This window comes from Apodemus sylvaticus, chromosome 9, assembly GCF_947179515.1.
Source record: "Apodemus sylvaticus chromosome 9, mApoSyl1.1, whole genome shotgun sequence".
NCBI classification, from domain to species: Eukaryota; Metazoa; Chordata; class Mammalia; order Rodentia; family Muridae; genus Apodemus; species Apodemus sylvaticus.
Genome location: NC_067480.1, coordinates 103189385 through 103205811, shown reverse-complemented (window position 1 = coordinate 103205811; position 16427 = coordinate 103189385). Strand labels below are relative to the sequence as shown.

The 16427-nt window shown below is 42.1% G+C and overlaps 1 protein-coding gene across 1 annotated transcript in view; it reads left to right on the top strand.

The window, feature by feature from the left end:
• Positions 1-16427, top strand: part of Prim2 (DNA primase subunit 2) — a 200383-nt gene that overhangs the window by 112223 nt on the left and 71733 nt on the right. The window contains exon 8 of the mRNA XM_052191894.1: positions 11043-11110. Within this exon, the coding sequence (XP_052047854.1) occupies positions 11043-11110 (68 nt within the window). The remainder of the gene's footprint in view (positions 1-11042; positions 11111-16427) is intronic.

Here is a 16427-nt window from a genome sequence, read left to right as displayed (position 1 = left end):
GTGTAAATATACCACATTTTCTGTATCCATTCCTCCTTTGAGGGGCATCTGGGTTCTTTCCAGCTTTTGGCTATTATAAATAAGGCTGCTATGAACATAATGGAGCATGTGTCTTTATTGCATGCCGGGGAATCCTTTGGGTATATGCCCAGGAGAGGTATAGCAGGGTCCTCCGGAAGTGTCATGTCCAGTTTTCTGAGGAACCACCAGACTGATTTCCACAGTGGTAAGGCAAAGGACACTGTTAAAAGGACAAAACGGCAACCATCAAATTGGGAAAGGATATTCACCAACCCCACATCTGATAGAGGGCTAATATCCAATATATACAAAGAACTCAAGAAGTTAGACCCCAGGGAACCAAATAACCCTATTAAAAATGGGGTACAGATCTTAACAAAGAATTTTCACCTGAAGAAATTCGGATAGCCGAGAGGCACCTTAAGAAGTGCTCAACATCATTAGTCATTAGGGAAATGCAGATCAAAACAACCCTGAGATTTCACCTTACACCAGTCAGAATGGCTAAGGTCAAAAACTCAGGAGACAGCAGGTGTTGGCGAGGATGTGGAGAAAGATAAAAATACCTTCTTTTCTCTTAAGAAAATTTGCATGCCATTTTGATTTATGCAATGGCCAACACTGGCCTTGAGCTCCTTGTATTGATGTGAATGCAGTAAGTTCAGAAGCTATGGTCTGTTATTGAAGAGATTGTATGTTATTGCCGACTTCCGGAGTTTAGAAATGGAAGGTTGCTACTTGCTTCAAAATATGGAACTTTTAAAATATGTCATTACTCAGAAACTTAAAGATTTCAAGTTTGATAAAAATCTGTTTAAAATTGTAGAATGTTAAAACTGAAATATGAAGCAGTGGACATCCTTAAGTATTTTAAGGTAAAAAGATAAGGAATGAAATGCGGAAGGAAGGGGCGATTCTGTCAATCCATACATGTTTATTGAAAAATTCAGAATATGCAACTTCATATTTCTTAGGTCAGATCAAAAGACTCTTACCTCTAAATTTTGATGAAATAAGGCCCTTTTGAAAGTTTAGCTTATTTAAAGATTCATGATAACGCTGGGGTGAAAAGTCTTGGTGTATCTTCACCAGAATACAGTAACTTTTCTACTATCTTCATTTGTGTGTTGACCTTGAGCATGTGTCTGTTGTATGTACACATGTGTGTCAATACAAGTTGTGTGTGTGTGTGTGTGTGTGTGTGTGTGTGTAGGCTTGAGCGATGTTGGCCATCCTTTCTCTACTGACCTCTAACTTAAGTTAGAAGTTTTTTTGACTAAAATAAGTTTCTTTCACTGACCCTGAAGCTGCAGATTCTGACAGGCAGCCTGACACTCTCTGTATCTGGATAAAGAAGTAAGCCCTGAGCATGTGAGATGCCCAGGCCCATTGGGCTGTTTATGTTCAACTAAAATCCATTCTACCTCTACAGAGGCAAGAGCTCTGTTAGGCAGAAAGCAGGGCAAGCGGCTAGCACGCTGAGGAGATGTGTCCTCCCTGCAGCAGCCGTGGACAGGAGCAAGCACACGACGCTGTGTCCTCGGGTGCCCGGGCCACGGTCCTTGAAGCACACGTATGCAGCAGTGGTTTGAGGTTTTAGCTGTAGGGGAAATGGAAGCTTCTCTGTGTCCTTTTTGATTATTTGGTTTTAGTCACTCTCAGGCTCCCCAGTACTTCAAGTGCATTTCTAAGGACCATTCTTTATAGAATGGCCGTTTCCAAAGCATTCACACAAGTCTTCCCTATCAGCTTCCCTCTGTTCCCCATTGCCCGGCCTCCACTACCAAGGGTTAATGGAAGTCCAAGTCCGTGGGAAATGACTTCTTGCAAAGACAAACAAACAAAGCATGTATTTATACATACATACCTCTCCTCTGTCTCATTATATTTGTTAATTAAATATAATGGTTGCTCCTTTGATGTTAATTCCAGACTCCTTAATAAAGAACATGTTAGGTATAGGGTCACATAGAGAGGGTTAAACATTACAGCATACTACACTGCACTGCATGGAGGACGGTCAGTACGGTGGCAACTTAGACTCCTTATGTGAACAAGATATAGAGTCAGCGGGATTAAAGAATTGTCGAGTAAGTGACTTAGGGGATATGAATGGCATGTACTGCGAAGACCACTGTTCTCAGGGATGCCTTTTAGACATTTACCTGCAGTCTGTAGAGACAGTTGGCATCTCTGGTGCACAGAGTAATCTGTGTGGTTATTTAGGAGGCTCTACGAGCAACTTCCATCTAGTACAATTTAGCTTAGAATTTGTGCTTAAGGAACAGTTTAGTTCTGCAAAATCCAGGAAGGACATTTCTTTTTCCTGTGATAGGAAGTAAAAATAACAAATATATATTTAGGTTAGTATGGTACAGATACTTAAAAAGACAGATGATGATTGAAAATATAATGATAAGGAACTTTAGTACTTCAGTGATTGTTTCACAGATTTATTAAGCGAGTCAACATCTAGAAACCTAAATGGCTTATAGTGTCTTGGACTGAAACAAATGCTAGCACGCTCTCTTAGCAGTCACAGTGAGTACAAGACTGAGGTCCAAAGTGGTCCCAGCCACATCTCCACCCCAAGGGCATCATCAGGGAGAGTGAAAACGAGATACGCCGGATGGATATCTGAGGGAATCAGTCTGCACAGCCACAGTGGTAGCGCTGTCCCACCCAGAGATGTCCAGAAGCAGCACATATTCGTCTGCTTAGGGCGAGTGACAGTAGACTGAAGGAAAGTTGTCATTTTGAGTGACAGGGCTGGCAAGTGTGCTAACTCCAAGACAGTTCGGCCATCAAAGCTTCAGGGACTTTGGGTGGACCAGTTTTGAGATGCTACCATGTTGGGGAGTGTCCTAAATACGGAGAAATACACTTGAGTGTTATTTATGTGTTTCTCTCCTTCCATAAGAAGAGTCTCTTTAAGAGGTCACTAAAAGTTCCCTTTTGACATGAAAAGGGCAACATTCCGAGTCTCATTTCCTGCATTCTTCTTTTGTTCTTGAGAAGCTGGCTGTGGAGACCGCGGCTGGGAGACTGATTGTGAGACTTAGTGGCCAAGGTCCTGTCTAGCGAATACCAGGCTCTGGACTTCACCTCCAGGACTGAGGAAAGTGGGAAGAGGGAAAGAGGCAGAAAGCGAGGAGAAAGTCTGTCAGTTCATGTGAGGCTGCCTGCTTTAGCTTAAGAATTCTGAGCCTAAACTGTGAAGGTACTCTCAAAGCTACAAAGAATTTTCTGAGGGGAAATTAAATGACCCTTGTGTGCCCTCCCTGTCTAATCTGAAGCCTTACTCACCCTACTCAAGCAGTTGTTTTATATTTTATGTCTGCAAATGACAGTGGCATGATGACGTGCCCAGGTTACCCTGATACCATGATCAAAACCAAGAGCTGGGATATCTGTCTCCATGACTCCCTCCCGTCAGCCAGCCCCCTAAACTGGAAGCATCTTGTCACCTCTACAATGCCTAATATTCTTTGGAAGTCAAACGACTTGGCATGTTTAGACCTGTTTTGCACAGCAAGGTCACTTGCCAGTTTTGGAATCTTTGTGCTGAATGTCATGTTGGTGGCCAGCAGACGGCAGTTTCTAGACGCAGCTCCAGACTGACGCAGCCCCAGGAGGATGAGGCTGGTGCCATGAGATAACTTGTTCACGAGTATAATGAAAACATAAGCTCGGGGGTGTTCGAGCACTAGGTGTTGTTATTAGCCAGCAGCAGTCTGAGCTGCTAAGGGAGATTAGGAGCTAGGAGAGCAAATGTGGTAGCAGGAGGAAGTAGAAATAGAACATTAGTGTTCACAGTGCAGGCTTTGTGATGGGAGCCATTGCTGTTACAAGAGAAGGTAGTTCAGAAGGACGCAGGACTCCGTTGTTAAAATCAATGAAGTTAAAAGAGCAGCTGCTTGTAAAAGTTAATTTTCTTTGACATCTGCTTTGGTCCCAGTAATAAAAAACGATAGCTCTGTTGAACAGCCTGCCTCATCTAACCTGGCATCTTCCTTGTGACTAGGAGATCTGTTTGGAAAATTGTTGCCTTTTGTTTTCAGAAAATGAACAATAAATCATTGGTCCTTTAAGATATACGCAAAGCATAATATGTGCGTCTTTGATTTAGTAGGACAGATGTGAGTTGGTATCCTAGGAATTCCAGGATGCATAGGATCATCCTAGGGATTCCAGGATGCATGGATCATCCTAGGGATTCCAGGATGCATGGGCCATCCTAGGAATTCCAGGATGCATAGGATCATCCTAGGGATTCCAGGATGCATGGGCCATCCTAGGAATTCCAGGATGCATAGGATCATCCTAGGGATTCCAGGATGCATGGGCCATCCTAGGAATTCCAGGATGCATAGGACCATCCTGGATCTTCTATTTTCTTTATTTAAAAATCTAAATTTGATTCTTCTTACTATTTGTAAAGATACATAGATGCCTCTGTTGTCTGTCAGTGGTGCAGGACACTGCTCTGCTGGTTTGAGTAGTCAGTGTTGAGTGCCTCAGTTCCTGGCCCTGCATTGTCCGCCTTGTGGGAGGGGTGCACCTTTGATACTAGATACTTAGTTTTATAAGAAAGCAGAGGTGACTGGTAGAGGGTAAAACCACCAGGGAACAGAGCTGAGCAGCTTTCCCGAGGGAGCCATGTCTTCTAGTCATTTTTATGTGGTTTAATTTAGCTAGTATTGGGCAAGGAGTTCAGATGGGGGATTTATTGTTTTACAACGAGCCCCCTTGCTCTTCCTTGCTTCCTCAATCGATGGAAGCACCTTTGTTTAGGAAGCGCCTGCGGTCTCTGTCTGAAGACCCATTTACTACATTTGACCCTGTTTCCTCCTCATTTAATCATGCTCCCCCTTTTCATGCCTACCTTGGGAAAAAACATCATGAAAAAAGTATTTTTTTCTATAGGCTCCTCATGAGTCCCTTGAAAATTTTATAGAGAAATGACCTTTATTTCCGTGTGTGTGTGTGTGTGTGTGTGTGTGTGCCTGCATGTGTGTCCTTGTGAGTTTGTGTGTGAGTGCCTTCATGTGTGAGTGCCTGCATGTGTGTGTGTGCCTGCATGTGTCCTTGTGAGTTTGTATGTGAGTGCCTGCATGTGTGTGCCTGCATATGTGTCCTTGTTAGTTTGTATGTGAGTGCTTGCATGTGTGTGTATCTGCATGTGTCCATGTGTGTATGTTTGTGTGAGTGCCTGCATGTGTATGTATGTGTGTGTGAGAGTGCCTACGTGTGTGTGACTGCCTGCATGTGTGTCCTTGTGAGTTTGTGTGTGAGTGCCTGCATGTGTGTGTGTCTGCAAGTGTCCATGTGTGTATGTTTGTGTGAGTGCTTGCATGTGTGTGTGTGTGTATGTATGTGTGTGTGTGAGTGTCTGCATGTGTATCTGTGTATGTTTGAATGCCTGCATGTGTGTTTATGTGTGTGTGCATGTGTGTGAGTGCCTGCTTGTGTCCTTGTGTATTTGTGTGTAAGTACCTGCATATGTGTCTGTGTGTGTGCATGTGTATCCATGTGAGTGTCTATAAGTATGCTTGTGTGTGAAGTGTTTGTGTGTGAGTGGCTGTGTGTGTGTCTGCATGTGTGTTCATGTATGTGTGTGCATGTGAGTGCCTGCATGTGTGTCCTTCTGTGTTTGTGTATGAGTGCTTGCATTTGTGTCCATGTGTGTATGAGTGCCTGCATGTGTGTCCATGTGCGTATGTGTGTATGTGTGAGTACCTGCATGTGTGTCTATCTGTGTGTGTGTGTCTGCATGTGTATCCATGTGTATATGTGAGTGCCTGCATGTGTCCGTGTGTGTGTGTGTGTGTGTGTGTCCATGTGTGTATGTGTGTGTGTGAGTGCAGGCATGTGTGCCCATGTATATATGTATGTGAGTGCCTGCATGTGTGTCCATGTCTGTGTGTGAATGCCTGTATGTGTGAGTGCCTACATGTGTATCCATGTGTGTGTGAATGCATGTGTGTGTGTGTGTGAATGCATGCATGTGTGTCCATGTGTGTGTGTGAAAGTATGCATGTATGTCCATGTGTGTATGTAAGTGCCTGCATGTGTATCCATGTGTGTGTGTGAATGCATGCATGTGTGTCCATGTGTATGTGTGAATACCTGCATGTGTGTCCATGTGTTTGTGTGAGTGCCTGCATGTGTGTTCATGTGTGTGTATGAGTGCCTGCATGTGTGTCCTTGTGTGTTTGTGTGTGAGTGCCTGTGGGTGTGTCTGCATGTGTGTCCATGTGTATGTGTGATTGCCTGCATTACGTGTCCATGTGTATGTGTGAGTACCTGCATGTGTGTGTGCCTGCATGTGTGAGTGCCTGCATGTGTGTCCATGTGTGTATATGAGTACCTGCATGCATGTACTTGCACTGCGTGCATGCTTGGTATCCTCAGAGGCTAGAAGAAGGTATCAGATCCCCTGGAACTGGAGTTACAGGCACTTGTGAGCTTCCTTGTGGGTGCTGGAACCCAACGGGGGTCTTCTGCAGGAGCAACAAGTCTGCAAATTAGTAACTAGATGACAGGAAATCCTTCCAGAGCAGCTGTGAGCTTTGGTGTTGCTGGCAAAATGTCTTACCCAGATTTTTTTTTAAATAAAATAGAATTAACTTATTTAGATTCAGCCCCAAATGGAGCTGTGGTATTCCAACTAACAAATGTAATTGCTTTTAATTTGTGTTTCAACACTTTTAAGTCTATTAGAGGAAATAATTCTGTTTCTTTTATTATTTTGCTTTACTTAGGCAGCAGATACCCAACCTCCCATTCCATATCCAGAGTAGACATTAGTAACCAGTCAGTGCTGTTTCCTGCACATGGCTGGAGCCGATGGCTTCAGGGTGCGCTCCTTCAAAACCGCATTTGGGGAAGCAACAGCAGCTGGAAGGTAACTCACTGGCTCCTTGCTCTTTCTCCCCTGAAGCAGGCCTTAAAACTAACACATTGTGCAACCTACCTCTTACCCATAGGAAAGGAATGTACCTCTGAAGACCCAGGGACACAGTGAGGAATCCTCAAGCCCATGCCCCAGTCTTTACATTACATTACTCTTTCTCTTCTAGTGAAACTTCCTAGCAACTATCCATGAACATATGCAGGTTTCTCTGTCTTTGATTCTTAACTTCTGAAGCCTCTCATTTTATGTAACACTTATACATAAAACAAACGAACGCTTTTCACTTGTTAATCTGTCATTGGCTATGGTGATCTTAGCCAGGACTGTAGCCATGGTAGTGAGGTCTCAGGGGGGAGAAGCTATTCCTAGGCACTGAGCAACAGTTGTAAAGCACAGTTTTACACCCTGCTTGGTCTGGGAAGCTTAGCAGGCCATGGCCTGCGCTGCAGTTCTCACACTGGTAAGCTTGACATTCAGAAATCCTCCTGCCTCTGCCTCCCAAGTGCTGGGATTAAAGGTGTGCACCACCACTGCCCTGCATGATACCAATCTTTTAAGGATTGCTTTTATTGTTTTTAAAATGGTGTGTGTGTGTGTGTGTGTGTGTGTGTGTGTACCTATACACCACTTCTATGCAGAATTCTAGGAGGCCAGAAGAGAGCAGCAGATCTCCCTGGACCTGGAGTTAATTGCAAGTGCTAGGAAGCAAATTCATGTTCTTTGAGGAATCAGCAGTACATGCTTTTAAATGGTGAGCCATCTCTCCAGCCCAATGTCAGTCTTCAACACAATTTATCTAAGCATCATCGAGTCCATTTGTAATACCTCATTCCTATATTGTCAGCACTCACACAGAAATAAAGCCAGGAGGATTAATTCAGTTTAAGACCAACTGATCTGATCTACATAGTAAGTTCTAAGCCATCCAGGGCTACATAAAAAGACTCCGTCACAGAAAATCCAAGGGGGGAGGGGTCAGTTTCTTGTTATCGCTTAAAAGTAACACAAAACTTATAATACTTAATTCAATGTACTAGATATATTTTTAGGTCGTTCTTCTCAATGCTGTATCAGGCCTAGGTTATGCTAACTTGTACACTGGTTCCTTTGAAGTAACCATAATCTGGGATTCCTAAAGAGCAAGTTTTTGTGTTTTCTATATGTAAACAAACAAACACCCAGAAAACCAAACATCACCCAAAATTTGAAAATGAAATTTCTTAGATTACTATTCATTTTAACTTGTAGAGAAAGTGCTTTATATATCTACTAATAACCACTTTGATATGATAGTATGTTGCCTTTTCAGAAGGCTGATAACTGTCATTTAGGTTTGATTTAGATTTAATTTTTATTAAAGCAGGAATTTGAAAACTGTTACCTATTAGATGCAGGTAGAGATATGTTTTTTTTTTTTTTATTCATCAATTAATAGACTGAGTTGCAAGTTCTTGTCACACATTCTGAGCTAGCTCTCTGTTATGAATCTGTTAGTCATTATTGCTGGGGCTGGGGCAGCCTCAGGGAGGAGTGGAGCAAAGAAGCCAATACAGTAGCTTAGAGAGACATTCTAAGAGAGCCTGTGATGATGATCTCTTAGTGACGGCCTCAGTAGTGCTTTGAAGTCAGCTCTGCCACTTTGATAGGTTCATCACCATACCTCCTTAACCCCAACCCAGAGGAGAGCCCTCGGACACTTTCTACCCCAGGTCAGAAATCATTCTTGGTAGATCTTTGTCTAAGTTTGCATTTTGTTATTACAGTGAACACCATGGCCAAAAGCAACTTACAGTCAGTCAGGTCAGGGACTCAACAGGAACCCAGAGAAAGAAACTGAAGCAGAAGCCATGGAGGACTCTGCTTACTGCCTGGCTCCGTCTGGCTCATGTTCTGCTCCCTTTTACCAAACCACAGCAGCGATCAAGAAATGCTTCCAGGGGTGCCCATGGGCAGTTGGATGGAGGCCACTCTTCTTCTGAGGTTCCCTCTTCCCAGATGTGTCAGGGTGACAACCAGATTGTTGTCAACCATTACAGTATTCAAACTGAAAAGTAAGTTGGTGGTAGAGGGGCTCAGAAGTTGCTCTGTTGTGGGAACTGGAGCTGTGGCAGCTCTCTACCCGGGACTCTGCTGTTCTGCCTTGTGTAGCTGGCTGGATCTGGCATTGAGTATTTCACTAGTGTGGCCCCAAAATGAAAAGTTTGCAAATGTTGGATGTGAGGTCATTGTAATAACTTCAACCTGAGAGCCTAAGCAAATTCTTTGCTGATTTTAATTAGGGAAATAATTAACTCTTAATTTGCAAACCCCAATCTTCTAGTTGGGGATAAATTAGGAAAAGAAGCAAAACAGAAGGCAGGCACAGAGAGAATGGAGATGAGTTAATAGTTCAGGGAAAAGGCTGGAGGATGGGCAGAGATGAAGGACTTGAGGAATTCGCCCATTTGGAGTAAGCAGCTGTCTGGGAGCCACACTGTGGTGGAGAGGTGTCTGCTTCCATCTAGAAGAGATGCTTTAATTAGGAACCTGTGGGAACTGACAAGTGCTTGGAGCCGTCCAGCCTGTCTGCTCTGTTCTCAGAGAACTGGCTTTTTAAAATATCTAGATAGGTTAATTAAATCTGCTTAGAGAATAGCTTTGCTTCTGTGACATGGAATCTCTAACAATGAATGTGATATTTTGCAGAGGGATTTGGCATTAAGGACTACATTATAGGATGGGCCAAAGGTTTGCTTATAAAATCTGATGACTTTGATAATCTTTCTGGTGGTGACACATTAGACGGACCCTAAAGATCTGCTTTTGCTTAAATTTAAGCATATTATTGTGTCACCGTCTCGTGTTTAAATTCCTAGCTAGCTTGTGGTTGTGTTGACTTAGGTGAAACTCAGAATGCTTTTGAGTCATTACTTGATTAAATTACGTTGTTTGTTCCTTGGACCTGTTTTGCTAGTAACTTACAACCCCAACACTAAGACCTACATTAGCATATTTTAAACATTGTATCTCAATTTTTATTGATATAATATAAAACATCAATTTGGTAAGTTGTTTTCTGTTTTGGGGAAATGTTTCCTGAGACCAGCAGAGCAAAGATATCCTATATAATAAATACCAAGGTATGTCTTGTAGTTGTACTTTTCCTGCGACTTTGCTTTAGTAGAACGTAAGAACTCTTTTGATGAGAATTAAATCCAAAAGAGATTTATCTTGTTTTGTTGTTTTGATCCTATTTCACACTCTCTTACTACTTTGGCTGGACAAGTGTCTTTACTTCCTAGGGGAAGTTCTCAGAAGGGAATGCAGTTCATATGGCTATAATACACCAGAAGCTGGTCTATTGTTGGTTTGGTGCATGGCATTTATTGCAAGGGTTTGGCTTTTAGCTCTGGTCTCCTAGATTAATTTGAGGTCACATTTCAGTGTTAAATACTTTTAGTTGGTTTTGAGTCTTAGGAGATGTTCTTGGTTTCTTACAGTAACGTGGTTGTTAAAATTATGGGGAGTTGGTGTGTATTCTGGTTTTCTGATTTCTTGTCCATAAGTGAAACTTCCTCTCCTTAATGCATTGTCCTAGTATCAAATTGGAAAGCTTTTATACATCTTAATGTTTAGCGCTTTCTCAGGTTTTAGTTACAGAGATAGCGTGCTTTTGAGTAGAGACTCCTCCGCTGTATGGGATCTCTTACACTCCTTTCACATCATTTGAAGCCCAGTAACTTTTAGCTTATGCCCTCAAGACAACGGGCTTAGCTTTGGCTTTTGTTTTGCATCTCTGTTCTCCTGCCTCAGCCTGCTGAGTGCTGGAAACAGGGAGTTATTCAATCCTGATGATGTAATGATTAAGTCCTTGATTTAAAGCAGAAGTGTTCCCTTATGTTTGTGCATGGCCGCCTCCTCAGTGTCCCTCACGGCCACCCTCCTCAGTGTCCCTCACGGACGCCATGGCTGGCCCCCTCCTCAGTGTCCCTCACGGCCACCCTGAGAGCCCCCCTCCTCAGTGTCCCTCAGGCCACCCTGACTGTCCCCCTCCTCAGTGTCCCTCAGTGTCCTGTTGCCTACAGTGTTGCGCCCGCACTCTCCTGACCCTTTTCTCTGGTTTCAGCTAACAGCCAGGTCGATGCCTGCTGTGCAGTCCGATGAACGACTTCAGCCTCTGCTCAGCCACCTCAGGTAACGGAAAGTCAAAGCCTTGTTACATTTTTCAGTGCTAAACCATCCTCAGTTCATGTTTATTTGCTTGAATTCTGTTAATCAACTTGAATACTTAGCTATCCTTGCCTCAGGATGCTGAACAAGTTCATTCAGTAAGAATGTATAAACGATTTGTTTATACATTTATTCTATACACACACACACACACACACACATATATATATATATATATATATATATATAACCATTTATACATTTATATCATCTCCTGACTTTATTTGATCTCAGGTATTTAAAATACAAAACATTATAGCTCTTTTCTATTTGTTCCAAGTCAGTTTTCTCTATAGTTTTATTTAGCCTACTTATATTTAGAAGGCTTACATAGTCAAAAATAGTTTCTCTTTAGGGTTTCTAATCTTTTAAAGTTCTTAAATATTTAGTTATTTTATAATAAAGTAAAATGGTGTTTATTATTAAATTTTGCCATTTAAGTTACGCTGAGTAGAGATGACCAACTTTATAGAAAAATCTAAAGCACAAAGCCACAGTATACATTCATTTGGAGTTGATGAGTGGATGCAGCTTGTTCCTAAATATAAACAGAATATAGCTTCAGTATTTAAGAAACAAAATATAAGGAAAGGAAAAATGTCATTACTATTTACAAATAGTATTTCTTTCCTCTTTGCGTTATATAATGCTAATATTAAAACAATGGTTTTCCTAAATTTACTTTTCCCCACTTACCACAAAAATGAGACTTTGTCACTTTATTAAGATCATTTGAAAAACATCATTTTTAGTGATTGTATGAAATTTTCTTTTACAGTTGCCTTATAGTATATTTATCAGTATATTGAAGACATTTAGGTCATCTCCAGTTCTCTTGCCTGCAGTAATAATGTCACTGAAATGATATACTGGAATAGCTAATGACAACCATGCTGGTCCAGTCAATTAAAAGTGTATGATCCTTTATTAATGGCTAGACCAAGAGTGGGCTGGTGCTCCAGCCCAGGGGTACACATGGCATTTTTAAAGACAAAGCCCTCAGTGCATCCGTGTTTAAGGAAGGGGCCATTATTGGTGGACGATCACGTAAGATTTATGCTTCCTCTTAGTGCTAGCTTGATATTTAAACATGCACCGATATCAGTTATCTTAGTTAAAATGTCGGAACCATGGCCAGTGCCAAAAGTATTGCCAAGGCAAGTGTGTCTGTTGAGGGGTAGAGGGCTGAGAGGTGTCCGGCAGACGCAGAATAAAGTCAGGACAAGATCATTTCATTGTACGTAAGCCTTTACCTTTACATGATATCTTTTAGATTATTAGTTCCTTAGGATAGTTTTTCAGACGAGAACTACTTTCTTGAAGTGTATTGACCTCCTTTAAAGATCTCAGAATGAATGTATTTCTTGTCAAATGTTCATTTACTCACATTCTGTACTGCACATGAGACTCAGGCCACTGTAACCTTGAAGGCCGCAGAGCAGCCAGGAAGCAGTGTACAGGACAATGTGGTCGGTCATAATGAGGCTTCTGTGGCCACATTCGTCCAGGTCCATGAAGAATGGCCTTCCGACACTTTATTACCCATTTCTCCATTGGGTGAGATGAACAGTCTGTAGTCTTTGCTCAGTTATTGATAGCATCTCCTGACTTTATTTGAGCTCACGTATTAAAAGTATAAAACATTGTAACTCTTGCATTTGCTCCAAGTAGTTCTGTCTACATTTTTATTTAGCTTACTTATATTTACAAGATTGCATAGTCAAAAATATTGTTTCTCTTTAGGGTTTCTAATTTTTAAGTTTGTAAAGACTTAGTTATTTTTTGGTACTCTGCATGTCTGTGTGCGTGTGCACCACGTTCTTGCCTTGTGGGAAGGGGTCAGCAAGGGCGCCAGATGCCCTGGAACTGGAGCTACCAGGTGAGCCTCCTTTTTGGTGCGGGAACTGAACCCTGGTCCTGTGCAGAAGCAGCCAGTGTTCTTACCCACCCCGCCATCTCTGTCCCTAAGCTGTCCCTTCTCCCTTGTCACTCAGAAACTTTACATTCAGGTATTACTGTGTTTCATCTTTTCTGCGGCCATCTTTTCCTTTGCTCCCCCTGGGTCAGCGACTTTCATTTTCCTATGTAATTGACATTTGTGGGGTGAGGGAATGGGTTGTGATTAAGACAGTGTTCCTCGTGTCTAGTGGCACTCATCCTGTCCACGTGTGCTTCACCTCCTAGAGCTGCACTCATGGCTCAAGACACCCAGACCTCACCTTAGAGTATGTTGTTCAGTCTCCACTCTCTGACCCTCTTAAATCTTTTGATTTTATCCTCAAAGTATCTCTTTACTTCACTAGCTCGTCGCCGTTCTCCTTTACTCTCGCTTTTCCCTCTGATGTAGTTCACACCCCTGCCAGATGTGATTATATTCTTGGCTTTAGCTGCTCTCTGTCTATTACCACCCCTCTCCCCCTCCCCCTTCATTCTGCTTGAAGCCTGAGCTTGGTGCCTACTCTGGAATTCCTGCTGGTAAGAACTGTAACTGGAGAATGGTTGTGTGTCCTTTCGGGCAGGTGTCATCTTCTCTGGTCATGTAGGTCCCTTCTTCTCAGTCTGACCCACATAGAGGTAGTTTCCTGCTATTGCAGGATTAGATGCTGTGATTGTCCTCCCACTGCCTGTAGCCAGGGTAATATCCCACATATACTAGGTGCTGTGTGTTCTGCAGAGTGAAGTGCAGCATATTGTACAGAAGTCTCTGACATCTTTTCTTTCCCTTCTGAATGAAATTTTTATATCTTATCAATCAGTTTGCCCTAAAATTTTGCTGGTTCTACACATAAGTCAAAGAGGTTGCTCCTTAGCTCTAGTGAATACTTGATTTTGTGCAGTCGTGATAGAGTCTCTTCCTTCCGTCTCAGTGTGGTAATTGTCACCCAGGAGTTACATTAACTACCGATGTCTCTGTGAGTCCTTGAAACTTGCACAAGCTGTACATTTGTTTAGGGCTTTCATTCTCCATGGAGTTCACTCGAGACTGGTTGCTATGCAACCAGGCCCGGATGTTGCTTTTTTATTGTTATTAAACCAAATGGCTTCTCTTTTTATTACTGTGTCAGAGACATCTGTAGGTATGGTGGCAGCTGGTGTGTAGAGCTTGGCACCTCCTGTTCTGCAGAGTAACCCTAGGGAATGCGTGCCTTTCAAACGTATTGGATTGTCTCTTGGCTGTCAAGTATGATGTTTTTCTTTGATCTTCCCTTTCTTAAGGCCAAGGTAGCAAAGAACTGGGCTAAGGACATAGCTCAGTGGGTAGAGTGCTTTTAGAGTGAGCATGAAACCCTGGGGTTGATCTCCCCAATGTGACATCAGCAGGGTGTGGCAGCATATGCTCTTGGGAAATAGGGGCATGATAATTACAACTTCAAAGTCGTTCTCTAGCTGTCAGCAGGTCTACGATGCATAGGACTCAGGGAGGAGGGAGGGAAGGAGAGAGAAAGAGAGAGAAAGAGAATGCTGATCATGTGATTTGAGAGATTCTTTTTTTTTTTGGTTTTTTTCAAGAAAAGGTTTCTCTGTATAGTCCAGGCAGTCCTGGAACTCACTCTGTAGACCAGGCTGGCCTCGAACTCAGAAATCCGCCTGCCTTTGCCTCCCAAAGTGCTGGGATTACAGGCATGCGCCACCACCGCCTGGCTGATTTGAGAGATTCTAATGGCAGTCTTGTTAGGAAAAAATAATTATCATTGATTTGCATGAACTATATAACTTGTATGACTTACAGGGTGTTATTGGAATCATTATTTGTCCTAACTTTGGTGCCTCTAATGATGAAAAAGGAAAGATGAATAGCATTTGTATAGCATTTTAATTAAATTTCTCAATAAATCTCATTTGGCAATTATTCTGATACCTGTAAAAGTCAAAGGAGAGAAAATGCCAAATTTTTTTACAGAATCTTGTCACTCAGAATTAGTGCAGCACTTTTGTTAACCTGGTAATCGAGGGCATTTTGTTACAAGATATTACTGAGACTGAAGATGTAATATATCCATATTTTTCATTGAATTTAGCTCTCTTATTAAAAGTTAAACAGAGAAAACCATTTGCTTGAATATCATGTAGAAGTAAGTTTATTTTCACATTAGCAGCACTCAGTGCTGCTACGTACTGAGTGCCCACTATGTGCTGGTGAAGTAAGGGACAATTTGTTATCAGAGAATTCACAGGTTTGGCTTCATCCAAGAGACCGGCTCTTTACCAGGTTATAGACCTTGCTAAGCTTTTGGCTAGAACTGGATCTAGGCACACAGCTTTATCAATTAACCCGCTTTCCCATGTGATGACTTCCTTAAATGACGGGCCGAGGCTCACTTGCTTTACATTTGTGTTTCCTAATTCAGTAGTGACTCAAGTTAGCTGCTCAAGTCAGAGCAAGCCTTACTCTTACGTGTAGAAAGTTATCGTTAACTCCAGGGTAGAGGAGAAGGAGACTAAGGTTAATGAAGAAGTATTCAGACAATTTAGGTTTGAAATGATTGCAAGGAATATGTGAAGGATATAGTTAGTGAGTAGCTAGATACAGGCTTACAGTGTCGTAGTCATTCTTATTTATTGTCTTTACCTTCATTGAAGAACAAATAATTTTTAAACTATGGTTGCTATATTGTTTCTCCTAATTCTATCATCCTGTTTCAGCTTGAGTGAATTAGAACTTAAATAGCCCTAATACAGCCTAGCAGCCAGGGGACTGCTTTGTGCAGAGGATTAACTTTTACAGCATCTTGAATCTGTGAGATAGTCACACTGATCTTATAACGTCGTCGCTTACAGTAATGAAAACACCTTCCTTCCTCTGTGTCACTGTGTTATTATAGCACTTGTGTAGAATTCCTGTTCCTACTGCAGCACACTTGCTTAATGTTTTAGCATGTGTTTCTGTTTATTCCTTTTAACAATGTGGTGTCACTAATCCCATGTCAGACAGGCAGCCTCTTGAGAAAGCTGCTCCTTGTAAGCACAGTGATACACTGAAGTGTTTTCTCTTTGAATAAACTCTCATTTTCAAATCAGAACATCCTCTTGGTGTTCATGTATCAACTGTGGTAAGAATGAAAGGAAATGTTGGCAAATGGTAGACTGGGGCCCACCAGTCACCAGCTGCGGTGAGAGCCAGGTTAGTGGATAAGCACAGGCGTCAGCTCTATCTTGGTCCCAGTTTCGTGAATTGTGTATTTCCTTGCACTAACACAGCTTTTATTCTCTTATTGCAAAACTCTATAATAATTTATAAGGTTATTATATTATAAGGTTATTCGGGGTCAGTATAGACAAA